Source organism: Panthera tigris, chromosome B1 (assembly GCF_018350195.1).
Source record: "Panthera tigris isolate Pti1 chromosome B1, P.tigris_Pti1_mat1.1, whole genome shotgun sequence".
Taxonomy (NCBI): Eukaryota; Metazoa; Chordata; class Mammalia; order Carnivora; family Felidae; genus Panthera; species Panthera tigris.
This window is the reverse complement of record NC_056663.1, coordinates 6,740,263-6,755,829: the sequence shown is the minus strand read 5'-3', so window position 1 is coordinate 6,755,829 and position 15,567 is coordinate 6,740,263. Positions and strand designations below refer to the sequence as shown.

At 41.5% G+C, this 15,567-nt stretch overlaps 1 protein-coding gene across 3 annotated transcripts in view; it reads right to left on the bottom strand.

Moving 5' to 3' along the window:
• Positions 1–15,567, bottom strand: part of AGPAT5 (1-acylglycerol-3-phosphate O-acyltransferase 5) — a 66,901-nt gene that overhangs the window by 18,181 nt on the left and 33,153 nt on the right. For all 3 annotated transcript variants that reach the window (XM_042982862.1, XM_042982864.1, XM_042982863.1), the window contains exons 5-6: positions 13,758–13,848; positions 167–328 (exon numbers count right to left, since the gene is read on the bottom strand). In XM_042982862.1, the coding sequence (XP_042838796.1) occupies positions 167–328; positions 13,758–13,848 (253 nt within the window). The remainder of the gene's footprint in view (positions 1–166; positions 329–13,757; positions 13,849–15,567) is intronic.

Here is a 15,567-nt window from a genome sequence, read left to right as displayed (position 1 = left end):
CGTGAAATTCAAACTGTTACGGATTAATAAAAAGTACTTGAAAAACACATCAAGTATATCCTCGGAAAATATATCGAGTAAATGTTACAAAGCACATTTACTTACCCGTTAAAAAGAATAATGACACATTCACAAATATAGGACTCCACTGAAAATATAAACTCACCAGCCATGGACGGTGCTTCTTTCCGCTGCCCTTTATCGTCAATAGTCCCTTCGAAAGCCACTGTCACGTCATAAATTGCATCTAAATAATTCTTCAAAGAATCAAAAGCAACATGAGTTGCCTTTATTCTTGGTGTCAGCACATGTTTTAATACTGCAAGGCCTAAAAAAGAAGTCGATTCAATGTGGCCATAAGTTAGTTACGAAACACCTCAGGAGTAGAATATCCAAATTGTTTTCACATTTCCAGGAATAGACAGACCAGAATATATTAAAGCCATATTCTCATTCATAGGTACAGGGCTTGACGTTTTAGAAAGTACTCTCATGACTTGATTTCTTTAAATCAAACATTCATTTAATATGTATTTATGAAACATCTACATGTATGAGATACTTTGGAAAGCTGTCAGAAAACCAGAAACCCTTCAATCTGGTAAACCCTGACAAGGGTAAGTATTATCATCCTCGTTTCTGGCAACAGAATTAAAGGTGAGAACATCCATGGTCACTTAAGATTCAGGAATACAGTTCATACTTTCTAACTCCTAGTCCATGATTTAATTTTGTTTCTATTCAAACAGGGATGTGGGAGTGCGGAATCACCAAATGAGCCCTGCTGCATATGATACCCAAAGTGATATATGTTATGTGGAAAACCAGGCTTGATACTTGGAATGCTTTATTATTATTATTATTATTATTATTATTATTATTATTATTAAATTGTGGTATAATTTATATGCCGTAAAATCAATCATTTTAAATTGTACAATTCAGTGGTGTTTAGAACACTCGCAAAGCTGGGCAACCATCATCACTGTCAAATTCCAGACCACTTTCCTCTTTCCAAAAAGACACCCTGTACCTTTTGCAGACACTGCACATTCTGGATTTGCCCGTGACGGACATTTCGCATAAACGGAATCACACATTGTGGACTTTTGTGTGCCTGACTGCTTTCACTTAGCATTCTGTTTCCGAGGCTTCTCCATGTTGAGGTAAGTATCAGGGCTCCGTTACTTTTTATGGCTGAATAATACTCCACTGTATGGATATACCACATTTTATCGACAATCAGTTGATGGACACTTGGGTTGTTTTCAACCTTTGGCCGTTATAAATAATCCTGCCATGAACATTGATATAAACTGAATGCTAAGTAAGTTTCTGTATAGACACAGGATTTCAATGCTCTCGGGCACATTTGCATTATATATGTACACACATATATATATGAAGTTTCTGTAACGGAGAAAACACTGCAATTCCTATAGAAGAATTCATCATATCTGTGAGTGCTCTACCCGTATTACGAATTTGTTCTTTCCCCTTCCTATATCCCACTGCCTCCTTTTTTCTTTTTCTTTTTTTTTTTTTTTTTAATTTTTTTCAACGTTTTTTATTTATTTTTGGGACAGAGAGAGACAGAGCATGAACGGGGGAGGGGCAGAGAGAGAGGGAGACACAGAATCGGAAACAGGCTCCAGGCTCCGAGCCATCAGCCCAGAGCCTGACGCGGGTCTCGAACTCACGAACCGCGAGATCGTGACCTGGCTGAAGTCGGACGCTTAACCGACTGCGCCACCCAGGCGCCCCGCCTCCTTTTTTCTTAATGAGAATATGTACTGACCATTTAACAGAAAATAGTGGCTCTCTGAAGTGACACGAACCTAGACTAGACAAAATTTGATTTGGATTTTCTCCCGACTCTCCAGGGAAAACAGGCAGCATAAAGACGAACAGCTATAGTATGTTGGGATCTTCCTGCAGAAGAATTTTTAAAATGCAAAGCAGTGTGGGAAAGAAAGAGATTCCCACAACCACATATCTGACTTAAGTCCCTAGGGCAGAAGCAGCTTAATTTATTCACGAACTTATAACAAAAATCTGAATAGTATACCAGGCTGGGAAACATCTATTTGTCAATTAAATTAGTTAATACTTCCTTCTTCACTACTGGAGCTCATCCAATATTAAGTCCAAAGTTCCACAGAATCACCCTGTGGTATTTATTCAGTGAGAACAATTACAAAACTCCAGTAAGTCAGTAAGAAGATAGGAAGACAGAAAAATAGTATTTAAAAAAAAAAAAAAAAAAGTTATAGGAAGGCCTGAAAATAGCTTTGTGACAGATGAGTAAGAAATGCCCAATTACTACTGTGTGTAAAAAAAAAAAAAAAAAATGAAAAAAAAAGACTAAGGAAAATAACCTTCTTACTGAGGAATGCACTAGACACATTTTCTAGTCCAGTCTACATCCTGAATATTCCAGCTTTTATCTTCCAGCTCTTAAGACAGAACAGCCAACGAGGAAGGAGAACAAGGAGACTGGGCTGACACAGGGGCCCTGAGAAGAGAACATCTCCAGAAGGCCACCGAGACATCTGGAATGGAGAAGGGGCTGTGTGGCCAAACAAAGGCTAGGTGTTATGGGACTAGCACTTTCCGTGGAGCGGCAGGAACGGAAGCTCCAAGAGTGGGTGAAGTGAGGTAAGGACACAGCAGCTGCCAATTCTCCCGCACGGACTTACTAACTAACACACAGTCGACAGACTTTCTAAGGCTTAGAATTAGACGGACGCCCTTACCACGACAACAAATAGACAGCGGCCCTTCTCTGAAGATCAGAAGTCACTTCACAGTCGTAAGTCCGAGCCCATGACCCTCTCCGGTCCACGCAGGGAATGGTCTACAACCTCTAGATGATATATATCTCACCATCTGACTTGACTCCCGGAAATTAATTTAACTAAGGCTCAGAGAGGTAAAGTGACTTGCTCAAAGTCACATAGCTAGCTAACAAGACCTTACACTGTCCTGTTTAGTACTTTTTCTATTTTGTGTCTATTACCAAGATACTAATCTAATACTCTAAGCATGTAGGTTAAAGATTAATGAGCCAATAAAATAAACATAAGTAGCTATAACGTGGTAGAATGTCCTAGAAGAGGTACAGAATATTCCCAGAATACAAAAATGTTCCTCATACTAAAGATTTTCTTCAATCAGTCATATCTGACTGGTGAAAGTTTCAGGCTAAAGAGGAGCCTGGAGAGAGGCCAAGAGGGAGGCATGGGGCATACGAAGCGGGGAGAGGCAGACCTATGAACAAGGTAAGAAGTCAGGGTCCGGAAGGCCTGGGGAGCACAGGTACCCAGTGTGTGAGCGGCAGGACTGAGGAGGGCACTGGCATCCCATGAGAAGAGCTGCACAGCGACAGGCTGGTACTGTGGGACTCCACAGATCTTAGGCCAAAGGAGAGATGTAATCTAGGTGCCAAGAGAACCATTAGGTTTCCGAGATACTTTAGGGCATAAGTCACAGGCAACAAGGCACTGAGTTAGGACCGAACCTAAACTGGACCGGGAAAATGCAGTCAAGTGATGTTACAAGAACCAAACACACATTGATCCAGCAGCTTATCAAACATGGTAAAAAAGGAAAAGGAATAAAACATAACCAGACTTCTGCCCCTGAAGACACGAGGCTGTACCATAAACACATGGAGCGCGGCCAGGCAGGAGAGCTGGGGGTGTGCGTGTGCACACGCACGCACACGTGTGCGGACGCCCATCGTCCGAGAGCACAGGTGAGGGCGGGAGGCAGCTAAAGAAAGAAAACGTGTGTTCAACTTAGGCACTGTTGGCTGGAACACTCCAGAAGTGGTGAGAACCAGGGTCTGTAAAGTGGCAACCAGCAGCCACAAACACTTGGGATCACCTGCACAGACAGGACGGCTGAGGTACTGGCTGTACTGGCCGCCCTGAGAAAGTCGGACGGTGGGGGATGAGGCAGCCCAGGCACTGCCAGAAGCCCCGACAGACAGGAGGACCGATAAAAGGAAGCTTCTCTGGCGACTGGGGTCACTAACAGGTCACCAGTGAGCTGGCAGTGGGATATGCTTCTGGAGACTGGACGGAGTCAGACGGGAGAAGGCGAGGGGCCCGAACTCCTCCGTTAGCGGGAAGAGAGCGGGAGAAGAAAAGAGCAAAGCCACAGGGGGGCCATATGGGGCCATATGAACACACAGATTCCTTTGTATGAGAACCAGACTGTGCTTGTAAACCGGGGGGAACCCAGCAGACAGGAGCGTGGCAGTGAGGTACGCAAAAGGAAATTATTGGAGCAATCACATAAAAAGTTTGAAGTAAAGAAGGGAAGGCGTGACTGCCTGATGCAGAAGTCAGAGAAAACTTCTCCAATTCAGGCAAAGGCACTCTGAGATGCGAGGAGAAAAAGTCCGAAAACTGGAAGACATGGTCCACAAGGAAAAAGAGAAGCGCCAAACACAACACTAGCGGGCTCTGAGACCAGACGGTACAGACTGGCGATCGGCACACACTTTCACATCCCCAGCCGGAAAGAAGGGAGCAGACAAAGCAGGTTCCCCGTGGCTGAGAACCGCTGAGAATGGGGGAGGCCGCAACACACACACACACACACACACACACACACACACACACGTTGAGTGACAACCGCAGGGTGGGGCTGCGGGGCAGGGGGCAGACCAGGACCACTCCAGGCCTGGAAAGCCTGGGGGCCAAGGAAAAAGAGGTCAGAATTAAGCCAAAAGCCAGGCTCAGGGGAAGAAAGAGCGAGGAAGAGGTCAAAGCAGAACCGTCGTGGACATCATGTGCACAACCCAGTGCAAGCAATCTTAAGACCGCGAAAGCAGAGCATTCTACGAAGCAGGGATCCTGGGCAAGAGAACAGGTTCTCCCCACCTCCAAAAGTAGCACAGCCCTCCCCACACACGACTTCAGCCCCGTGAGACCCGTGTCAGACCTCCCGCCTCCTGAAGTGTGAAAGAACACATCCGCATTGTCTTAAGACACCACGTCTCTTAACGGGCTGCAGCCACGGGAGCAAACGTGCCATCTTGGCTCCCGCATGAAGGAGAAGTGCGTCTGTTCCACAAAATCTGGGCCAACACGGGACAGTAACTTCCTTTTTTAATGTTTGCCAGGTTCATGTGCGTGGGTCAGTCATACCTCTTGAATTTCCCATTCATGTGCTTTTCCCAGTTTTCTAGTTCATGTCTTTTTCTTAACTAGCAAGAGATTTTTATATGAAGTTTATTAATAAGCCATCTATTACAATTATCATTAGCTTGTCATTTGCCACCTAAATTTGTTAATATGGCATCACAGATATAACAATAATTTTTATTAAGTCTACAAAGGAGAAAAAACCTTTTGTTTTTATATTTTAAAAGGACAATTAAGCCTACATAATAGCCAGTGTTATTCACATAGTAAAAGCCAAATTCCATAAATTCTAAAGAGTTTTAAAACTACAAGGATCTTTTTACTTGCTCAATAATATGAAAATTTGAGTTATTTGGTTTGCCATTACAGATGTGTTGCTAAATTCCTCTCTTCTATTACGAGGACAATTAAGTCTAAATATATAAGTTGCTAGCTGCTATAGTAAAAGAAAGCCACCCTGGGCTCATGTTAATAGGTTCAGGAAGAAGATTAAGATACATCAGCTTCCAAATCCCTCAGTAACCAATGAAAAGCAAAATATCTAAAATGACTCTAAGGAAACTTAGTTGAAATGAAAGACTTCACGTAAGTGACAGGGGTGTAAGTTATTGCACCAGTGCCTGGATGTTTACGTGGAGCCTCCCTGCCCGCCTCCAAGTCCCCTACACTGGGTGGGTAACTGCTACCAAACTTCCCTGTCTCTGAATGCAACCTAAGTACAAAATGAAGGCTCACCAATAAATATCAGATCTGCATGTTCTGGAAAACACAAAAGTCTGACCCCACTAACCTGCGGAGCACATGACTAATCTCTTTGAAACGAGCGGTTCTCAAACTTTAGGGTGCGTGAGAATGGCGCGGAAGGCAGAACTCTACCCTGGAACAGCCGATGGAGGGGGTCTGAGTGGTACGGACAAGCCGCGTGACAGGCAACCTTCAGGGCTGCGCTGCGGCCGCTGGTTCAGGCACCGCTTCCCGCACCACTGACTCAGAACTGAGACTGCGGCTTGAGCAAATCAACGGGCAGCTGAAGCAGTGGAAAGGCTGGAGGAATAAGGGGTAATATTTGTTTTGGTAAAAAATTGTAAGTCAGTGGTATGGAAATGGCCTCAAAGAGGGAAAACCGAACTCTCCGAGCCACTGGAACATTCGCCATGTCCCAAGTCACACCTGAGAGCGTTATGGTGGTGACTTGGTCCCCCCTCAGAACACGCGGGGTTACCGGCAACGCTCCCTGCTGCTGTCACCCCTAAGGCTGTGACCTGACCCAGGCGCCAGTTGGAACCATGCTATAGAAACAGGGAAGGAGAGTAGGGCCAAAGGCTAAGAATGAAATACAGTTGCAATTCAGACCCCGAAGGAGAAGCTGTTACACAAAGTGAAATCTGTTGATGGGGAAGTTGATATGCAAAGGGAAACCTGCTGATTCACTTTGAGGATCACTATAAATTTGAAAGCTTTCTCACTCCCTTTACTCATCCCTACTTTTTCAAAAATGCCTAGCATCTAAGAATAAATAATTCTACACTGGGAATGCAAGTCCCAGTGTGGTCTTCTTGAGTGTGGTTTTCCAATGTGCTTCTTTTCTGTTTTTTATCTCCTGAGCCATCTATGATCCTTCATTCAATAGTAATCGAGGCCCCTGACATTCATTTTGTGGCCCTTCTGGGAGCAGGCAGCATTCTGCACCCACAAATCACCACAAAGATGAACAAATGGAGAGCTGACCACACAACACAACGATAAGAGCTGAAACCTGCCGCGGAAATGAGCTAGCTGGGGAGGTCAGAGGAAGAGGTCACTCCGTGACCAGTTTGTTGGACTTACATTCATCTAATCACTTAGCAAAACATCTTACTAACATATAGGATGATCATTTTTACCTATCATACCATTTCACTTATATTTATAATACAATTACATAATACTGTCTTATTGACATGTTGAAGCTTTTCTTACTAAATGTTTCACCACTGATTTGTTAAATGACAAGTTCCATGTTAGCCATTCTGAAAATAAAATTCTCTTTTCCCTAACTTACTGTTACAAAATTGAGCAGCCCTCAATATATACCTCGCTTACTTGACGTTTAGTAGTTGCTTGGAGACTCTACCTATATTTCAGACCTCTCCAGATCTCAATTTTTGTCTTGGAGAGACTGTAACTAAAAACAAAATCTTGGCTAATTTATTTAAAAATATGAATAAGTCTGCTTTAAAGAAATAACTAACATTCAGTTTTCAGTGAGAAATTTAGAAAGCATTATCATGACAAACTGAAGTAAACATGAAGAATTCATGACACTGTAACACAGACATCATCTTCAGTAACACCCCTGATAGCGAATGGACAGAGTGTGTGGCAAACACATTTTTGAAGGAAAACACTTCTAGGAAATAGCAATAACCAGAACCTTCAAATATTTAGAGTTAAGACAGACAGACAAACCATACCCATCACCCATACTTTTTAGGCCAGTCAATGTAACTGCTGACAGAAAACTGAAGAGGAAAATAAGGTATAATTATTTAAACACGTTTAAAAATCCAAATTAAAAAGGTTGGCTTTGGTTTTTCTATTTATTTTTTGTCATGTTCAAAGGAAGTTACTTTCGGAATAATAATAATGTTTTAAATATTATACACTGACAAGTGCTACTAAGATTCATCTTTCTTGAAGAAAAATTAGCTTAACAGATAAACAAGTTGTTTCATTTTTTAAAAATTAATTAGGGGCGCCTGGGTGGCTCAGTCGGTTGGGCGGCCGACTTCGGCTCAGGTCATGATCTCACGGTCCGTGAGTTCGAGCCCCGCGTCGGGCTCTGTGCTGACAGCTCAGAGCCTGGAGCCTGTTTCAGATTCTGTGTCTCCTTCTCTCTGCCCCTCCCCTGTTCTTGCTCTGTCTCTCTCTGTCTCAAAAATAAATAAACGTTAAAAAAAAAATTAAAAAAAAATTAATTTATTTACTGAGAGCACGAACAGGGAAGGGCAGAGAGAGAGGGAAAGACAGAATCCCAAGCAGACTCTGTGCTATCAGCACGTAGTGTGGAGTGGGGCTTGAACCCATGAACCGTGAGATCACGACCTGAGCCAAAATCAAGAGCTAGATGCTCAACCTACCGAGCCACCCAGGCGCCCCTCATTTTTATTTTTAAGTAATCTCAATTAGTTGTGACCTAAGAGGAAAGAAAACAGGAAGTGGTTTCCTCTTCTCTTTCCTTTAGATATACAGTTCACAAATCAATTTCTTTTGTATACGGTGGGAAATAATTACCTTTACAGTCACAAGAAAATATAGTTCTGATAGATACCGAGTTTTCCCAGTTGAAGAATTTAAAGAAAGAACAGTCAGCAATGAAAAATTATTATCTACAGGACAAATTATTCATTTCCCCCCTTTTGGTAACTTTGAGAAAGATCTACAACTCAGGGAAAAATGACAGACCAATAATTGATCGATTATAGGTGAGTGGGGGTGTTATCAGATTAAAGAGTGTATGTCATTATTATGCCATTTTGAGAATTACTTAAAAACACTTGATCTGGCATTACAAAATTAGTGTGGATTTTTAAGAGATAAGTAACTTCTGGGAGCTATATTAAACAGTCATCTCAGTAAGATTGTAAGACATAAGGTAAATATTCATCTTAACTTGTTTTAAAAATACCAAGAAACATTAGTATTAAATATAATTCCACAGAGAAAGATAAGTGAAGACCCTGTGTGTGTCTCAGCCACTCCCCGCCCCCAACGTGACTGTAGTTGGACACGGGGCCTTAAGGAGGTAATTAAGGTGAAATGAGGTCCTAAGGGTGGGGCCCTGATCCGACAGGACCAGTCTCCTCACAGAAAGAGACCTCTGTGTGTGAGCACACGCAAAGCAGGCCGCGTGAAGGCACGGCCAGAAGGAGACCAAGCTACGAGGTAGGAAGGGAAGTCTCACCAAAACCAACCCTGTGGGCACCTCGATCTTGAACTTTCCGGCTTCAGGGCTGTGAGAAAATCAGTGTCTGTTTAAGCCCCCAGCGTGCTGTCTTGTCACGGCGGCCAAGGGGACTAGCACAGGCCTGAAAACCCGGACTGAGATTACAACTCTGAATAATTATTCCACAGCAAATAAATCTATTTCCACATAAACATTTGTTTTGCCCAACTGAAAGCAGTATGGCAATATTCAAATAGGAACACACACACACACACACACACACACTCAGGTAAATTTTACAAAAGAAGTCAGAAGTCCTTGAATACTAAAACACACAAGAAGTCTACATTACTTTTCACACAAACACAGTAATCCCAGATTATACTCATTCTGTCATGCAAACTTATCATACCTCAACAAATGGCGATCTGCCCAGCGACAAGGTATACTAAAATGTCTGTGCTAACATATTTAAAATGAACGAAGCAGTGCATCACACATTCCAAGAGGCAAAACTGCTGCAAAACGGCACGCTGGGGTTTTCGGAAAGTGGATCACCGCTCCATCAGCTGGACTTCTCCTGCAGAGTCCGGGGCAGGACCTCCCACGTAACCAAGAATACTCCAGCTTCTCGCTCGTCTGCCCTCTCCCCGTACTCACTGCTCTTTCAAGAGGACGGCTCTCACGGTTCCCCTTCTCCGCCTCTCACCCATTCCTTCCCACGGAAAGGCAGCCCTTCCTCACCTCCACCTGCTGACTGTGACTTCTGTCTTGCTCACCCTACTCTATGCTCTCATCGTTCCACTACGTCCTCCACGGTCCCTCCCCACCCCTCTCTGCTCTGGTGATCGAGGGGAGTGAGTGGTCATGTCCTGAAGAGCTCAGTGGAGAGACCCGAGTGGCACGAAACGGCCAGTGAGGACCTGAGGCCTGTCGACAGCCATGTGAGAGGGCGTTTACCAGATCCTCCCTGGGGGGGCCCTGAAATGACTGCAGCCAGTGACAGTCCCGGAGCAAGAAGCCACCAGCTAAACCACACCGGGACTCCTGGCCCACATCAACTGGGAGATAACAGATGTTTACTGTTTGAGGCCACGCGAGGGCTTGGGATAATTTGTTACACATCAACAGATGATGAATACAACTCTGTTTCATTTCTGCTATTTAATTATAACCTCCTAGAAAACATCAGAGTTAGTTCTACCACCTTAGCGGAACGTTTTACATATTCAAAATTTAATAAAGATTTAATATTTAAAGGTAGAATACTGTACTGTTTTAAAAACAAAATCAGCAGACTCTGAGCATCTAATGCACTCCAGGAAACTTCTCTCAAGGCCAACTCTGTTAAACTCATAAAAAACACAAGTGTTTCAAGATGACATCGATCATACAGTAACAACGAAATGTGTCAAATTTTACAATACACGTGAAAAGCAGCAAGAAAAAAAAATCCCCACATGTTTATTACTTCCCTTTCACCTTATCTAATCCAAAACTATAATTCTGGAACAGAATTAACATGGCTACACGAGACGACACATAAGAGTAGTTGAAAATTTATATAGTGTAAGGTCTATATTCAAGTTTATCAAGAATCCCCCCCACCCCACCCCACACACAAAAAGAATCCCACAACTGACTCATCTATAAGCTATTTTAACTTTCAGAGTAAAATATACATTTTGTTGAAGTCAGAACTCAGCCATCTAGAATCTAATTTAGAGAAGGAATAATCTTAGAGACAGAATTTTCTGCAACTCTAAACATTTACCCCACAAAAATTCCAAACTTTAGTAATTTTAGATCACTGTTTCCTTTCTAAAATATGAAAATTAGAGGGGTGCCTGGGTGGCTTGGTCGGTTAAGCATCTGACTTCGGCTCAGGTCATGATCTCAACGGCCCGTGAGTTTGAGCCCCGCGTTGGGCTCTGTGCTGACAGCTCAGAGCCTGGAGCCTGTTTCAGATTCTGTGTCTTCCTCTCTCTCTGCCCCTCCCCTGTTCATGCTCTGTCTCTGTCTCAAAAATAAATAAACGTTAAAAAAAATTTTTTTTTAAATATGAAAATTAGAGAGCAGCTCAATAGGGACACCTGGGTGGTTCAGTCGGTTGTTTGTCCGACTTCAGCTCAGGTCACGATCTGGTGTTTCATGGGTTCGAGCCCCGCATCAGGCTCTGTGCTGACCGCTCAGCCTGCTTTGGATTCTGGGTCTTCCTCTCTCTGCCCCTCCACCACTCATGCTCGCTCACGCTCTCTTTCTCAAAAATAAACAAACATTAAAAAAACCCCAGCTCAATACACAAAATCAGACATCTTTACAATAGCACTTTTCTGAGACTAATACATAAATGCGAACTGTACCTCCCCAAGGGAAGGATAGAAAATGCAACATTCTCTAACACTTTTGGACATAAACCCCTTTTTTAAAAAAGCCATGTATCTGTGACTTCTGTTGTAAGATATGCTTTTATTATTTTTTTGATTTTTAACTTTTAGTTCTCCCTTGAGATAGGTTATTTTTAGGTTTTTAATTTCAGTAGGTTAACACGCAGTGTTATATTAGTTTCAGGTGTATATTATAGTGATTCTACATTTCCACACCTCACCTGGTGCTCATTATGACAAGCGTACTCCATCATCTCTTTAACCCACCCCCCTGCCCACCTCCCTCTGTACCATCAATTTGTTCTCTATAGCTAAGAGTCTGTTTCTTGGTTTGTCTCTCTTTTTCCCCCACCGTGTTCATTTGTTTTGTTTCTTAAATTCCACATATAAGTGAAACCACATGACGCAGGTCTTTCTCTGACTGACTGATTTTGCTTAGCATTATAGTCTCTGGCTCTACCCATATCATTGAAAAAGGCAAGATTTCATTCTTTTTGATGGCTGAGTGTGTATTTATTTATGTATTTATATGCACACATATACCACATCTTTATCCAATCATCAGTCAATGGACATTTGGGCTCTTTCCATACTTTGGCTGTTGTTGATAGTGCTGCTATGAACATTGGGGTGCATGTGTCCCTCTGAGTCAGTATTTTTGTATCCTTTGAGTAAATACCTAGTAGTGCAATTGCTGGACCACAGGGTAGTTCTAGTTCTATTTTTAACTTTTTGAGGAACCTCCACACTGTTCTCCAGAGCGGCTGCACCAACCTGCATTCCCACCAGCAGTGCACGAGGGTTCCCCCTTCTCCACATCCTCACCAAAGACATCCTGCTGTTTCCTGTGTTGTTGATTTTAGCCATTCTGACAATTGTGAGGTGACGTTTCCTTGTGGTTTTGGTTTGTGTTTCCCTGACAAGTGATGCTGAGCATCACTGGCCTTTGGGCTGATTGAGGGAGGTTGTCTATTGGGCAACCAAACCTCTAGGTCTAAAGTCAGAGATATGGATGGGAGAAAGGTTTTTGTGAGTCATCAGCAACCAAATCAATGGAGGCCAATGCTATGGATGTGGATGAAGCCCACAGGGAAACACGAAAATGCAATGAATGGGAGACCAGCCAACAACAGACACAACATATGAAACGGGAGAGAGTGAAGCAGAAGAGGCGGCTGGAAAGGAGACTGAGCAGGAATCACCCGACAGGGAGAAGGAAATGGAGACAAGCCCTAGAGAAGTCTAGGGAAAGAATTTCAATAAGGAAAAGTATCAAGAATTCTGTTTCAGATCACAATGAATTAATTAAAATTAACAAAGTTAGCTGGAATGAGCACTGGGTGTTGTATGGAAACCAATTTGACAATAAATTTCATATTAAAAAAAATTTAACAAAATTAAAACTTCATTTCCCCTGAAACACCACCTCATGTGGGCAGGAGCTACCACGCTGGGGAGAGCAGACAGAGAAAACACTACCATTGCTGCAGCCAATCCTTCCAGACAGCACTGCACAGACCCTGGCAGAACGCCATCAACAAGACATCTGCTCAGGGAGTGTCTGGTGATCCATGTACGGAGATCATACACTAACTCAGTCTTCAAGGACAACTTTGAAAACACGGCATGGCCACTGTTTTCTGTTGACGTCCCAGTTTGGTTAAAGTGAATAGCTTATAGGTGTATTAGTTGTCCGACATTCTAAAATAAGGACACTGGAAACATTCCTGTCTTGGGGGACATTAATAATTTCCAAGTACTTTGTGTAACATGCTCCAACAGGAACTTCACATATCTTCTAGCTTCATTCGTACACCCAGTTAGGTATACCTATGAGGTACGTGTTTCTTAAGAGACGAGAAAACAAGGTCTGTAACATGAGGCAACTTGCAGCCACATAGCTAGCAGACGTCAGAGTCTGGATTCCAACCCAGGTCTGTGAGCCCACAGAACACAAATCCTTTCCACCACACAGGAGCCACAACGAAGAAAAAGGCTCCATCTGCACAGTCAGGTACCTAGACAGATTTTAAAAAAACCCATGGCACTGAAATATGTATTTAGCAAGCACTTGAATTTAATCTTTCAGACATATATAATAACACGCATATGAATTAATCGAGAAACTTCATTTCCTAAGAGGTAATTAATAAATGCACTCACCAAAGAAATGAATCAGTGAATTCATTTCCATTGTTGTAAAACATAAATAAATATCTTCTCCAGGAAGAAAAACTGCAAAGTTTCTTTAAAAAATATTTTTTCAAATAGTGTCAAAGTTTTACTTACCTTCTTTAGCAGCAAATGTTTGACTAGCTGAAATAACTTTTGTTAGTTCTGGATTATACCTCGTTCCTTCTGGAAAAATCACAAGATACATCTGTGAAGCAGAAAGAAATATGGTTTGTTTCGTGTGAGCTTTTTTTGTGGTTCTTGTTAACTTAATGCCAATGCGAAGGGAGTAGATTCTATGGTGGGAAAAATGTATATTCATTTTACACATGATTCATTTCCAGCAGAGCAACCGAAATGCAAAAAAAAAAAAATGCAATTAAGTCTTAAAACGGATTATATTTAAAATGCAGTCCTACATACACTGGTAGGTCAATCATTAAGAATCTAACAATGTTTCTAATTACACACTAATATTCCTTAATCAAAAATATGCCCATGAAATGCTGACTCATAAAGAGCTTTTTTGCCCTAAGATTCTGAAAAACGACTTTTTTAAAAGTTGCAAATGTCACACATCAGTGTCCCTAAGTATCGATAAGAAAAGCACATCTCATTTGAGGCAATATCTAAATTTCCACAGTATAAAATATTAAGTATTCATATTGTAAAAGATTCCCACAGTGTTCTTATTTTACAGAGCTCCCTTACTGCATTTTAAATAATTCAATTTATTAGCAGTTTCATAAACTGAAATAATGCATGTATAAGTAAAAAAGGAAGGTGAATGTTTACTAAGTAATCAATTCATCTGAGCTTTTACTTCTATCTGCTTGGAAAAATACAGACAGAAACCATAAAAATATACAATGAGAAACTCCTAACTTGATTTTTTCTTTCTTTTCAAAATTTTTTAAAAAATTCTAATTAGTTAACATATAATACAACATTGGGAGAAACTCCTAACTTTAGAACTGAGTTACCAAAACTACACCAACATGGTTAAGTGACAGCCAAAAGACAAAAGTAAGGCATTCATATCAAATCTTTTCCAGTACAAACAGAATACAGGAAACAAAAGGATAGTGGGAGAGAAGGAAAGAAAATTCTGTTCATTTAATCCACCCTCATCAAATCGTAGGTAATGCTGTCTGTCTAGATGTCTAGCACAGAAGCATTCCCTTATCTGAATGATTTCTGATTGTAAAACTCCTACCTAATGAACCTTTGTGACAGTTCAAGTTTTTTCATTAGACAAGCTTATGATTACTCTCTTTCAATCTTCTAGGTGAAAAACTTGAATTAATGGTGGCTCTACAATTCTGCATTTTCAGCTTCCAGATTAACTTTTTATTTATCTATATAAATTGTCTTTGGAGCCCACTATTTTTGCCAAACATAGAAATTAATAGATTTCTATGTACCTTAATATTGGATAATAAAGATTAACCAGAGCTACCAAGAAAATGTAGAAAAATGGGTAAAATTAAGAAAAAAAGTTAAGAATTCCTTATTATATTCCAGTAAGTAGAAGGAAAAACAGGAAACAAAAATTAAAATTAGTTCCAAAAACCACAAATTCACTATCAGGAGAATACATTTTAAATAAGTGAAGTTTGTATTCAACGCCATGAAAGCAATTACTGATGGATTTTAGCTTTTAGTTCAAGCATTCAAAAATAAAATGATTCAGGGCACCTGGGTGGCTCAGTTGGTAAAGCATCCGACTTCTGCTCAGGTCATAATCTTGTGGTTTGTGAGTTCGAGCCCCGTGTCGGGGCTCAGAGCCTGGAGCCTGCTTCAGATTCTGTGTCTCCCCCTCTCTCTGCCCCTCCCATGCTCATGCTCTGTCTCTCTCTGTCTCTCAATAATAAATAAAGGTTAAAAAAATTTTTTTTAATAAAAATGATTCATGATTTGAATGATT